Source organism: Vollenhovia emeryi, unplaced genomic scaffold (assembly GCF_000949405.1).
Source record: "Vollenhovia emeryi isolate VEMERY1.0 unplaced genomic scaffold, V.emery_V1.0 DF941594.1, whole genome shotgun sequence".
In the NCBI taxonomy this organism is placed as follows: Eukaryota; Metazoa; Arthropoda; class Insecta; order Hymenoptera; family Formicidae; genus Vollenhovia; species Vollenhovia emeryi.
The window spans coordinates 3,168-4,931 of record NW_011964772.1 but is presented as its reverse complement, the minus strand read 5'-3'; the positions used below and the strand labels follow the sequence as shown (position 1 = coordinate 4,931).

The 1,764-nt window shown below is 34.2% G+C and overlaps 1 protein-coding gene across 1 annotated transcript in view; it reads left to right on the top strand.

Moving 5' to 3' along the window:
- Nucleotides 1-314: 314 nt before the first annotated feature.
- The window catches only part of LOC105570906 (decaprenyl-diphosphate synthase subunit 2-like), a 4,571-nt gene continuing 3,121 nt past the window's right edge, over nt 315-1,764 (top strand). The window contains exons 1-2 of the mRNA XM_012028357.1: nt 315-1,425; nt 1,497-1,622. Coding sequence (XP_011883747.1) covers nt 1,106-1,425; nt 1,497-1,622 — 446 coding nt within the window. The 5' untranslated portion in view covers nt 315-1,105. The remainder of the gene's footprint in view (nt 1,426-1,496; nt 1,623-1,764) is intronic.

Below are 1,764 nucleotides of genomic sequence, written 5' to 3'. Positions count from 1 at the left end.
TAATTTATTGCACTGATTCACCAGAAATAGAAAACAAACCTTAAGTATATACTAAGAATGCTATGTCCGAGTTTTCCTGCTTCTAAGTACATATTAAGAATATACTCGTATACCGAGCAGAAATTTTAGTACGGTAAGGGTCTGACCGTAAATGTAACGTCGAGAATTATAATTGCCTGATAAGATTTTCCTTATCAAGACTCATGACTTGCCCCTTATTACGCCTTACAATTTGTAATAGGGGGCCAGTAAGGCATTAGCAGGCTTCCTAATAAAAAACTTAAATTTTTTAAACTAATTTTTAAACTGTGTTAAATTATATGTATAGTTATCAAAAGTATAATCAGGTCATTGAAGTTTATCATGATCCAGACAACTTGTTATCGGACTTTTATCATGTCGACTCGATACGGGATGATTTACTTACGAGGAAGACTAAAAGCCATTCTACAATTGCGTAAACGTACGTGTGGTTGTTAGCTGTTGTACAGTGTTGAAAAACACAGTTTTAAACTAGCATTTCCGATTGTAAAGCCTGTTGTAAAACATGGCTGAACTTCATCTTTCAGGACTACAACGATATAGAACGTAATGGCTAACCAATCAGAATTCTGTCACGTGTCCATACCGCTCTCATCAAACGCTAAACTGTACTCTGATTCGTTATTATTCACTTCAATTACGATGTATCTTACTCTATTGTATATTACTTTGTTGTACAACACTTACTACTACTTCTACTCCTACAACCCTACAACTACGTTTACGCAATTGTAAAATTGCAATTTTTATAAATATTTGTGTACACATGAAAACTCCAAAGAGATATGTACATACATGTCTACCCTTTTTCTCTTCTACTCTTTACTTTCCCCAACTCCCACCCTCTCTTCTTGAAAAATTCTATCCTGCCTCTCTCCCACTTCGATAAACCATTTTGTCTTTAAGCATTATTGTATTAAATAATTTTTATAACTGTCTTGGCACTACAATGCAATCAATTTAAAACAAAATTTATGCTTGCACATAAATTCTGAGTTTCTTTCAATTGCCATAAGGTTTTTCTAGAAAATCATCTACAATAGGTTGAAAAGTAAACCGAACGATGTTTGCAAACACAGCTGTGTTCAGGATTTGCAGAGGGAGCAGTATGGTTACTAAATTTCTGTGGAAGTCAACCAAGATTCTGCAAACCCACAGAACAGTCTGTATTTCTGCGCGAGATAAATTCTACTCCAGCAACATTGATCAAGCTGCGAACAAGTTGGCAGTGAGTCAAAAGACGGACTGGAATAAAACTATATCGGAAGCAGAGAAAATCGTTGGGTATTCGACCTTAAAATTAAGACAGTTAAGGAGCGACGAGATTGCGTTGCAATTGACGAAGCTGGTTGGATCCAATCATCCCTTATTGAAGACAGCCAAGTAAATTATCATGTGCGATAATGCTCTTTTGAAAGTAAAAGCTTAATTTGTATATCTTTTTTTTACGATAGGAATATTATTTACAATGGACATAACACGCAGGTATTTAGTGTTATCTTGCTGTTAATTTCCAAAGCTGCCGGCCACTTGAATGTAAAACCGATAGAAGAGGACAAAGCTACAGGGGTATTACAAAGGTAAACTGTACATAGAAATTTAAGCACTGCTGACACTACAAAAAATATGAAGAAAAAACATATTTGTATTATACATACATGTATATATTATTATACACACACATATATATATAATTTATATACATATGTATACAAGATATAA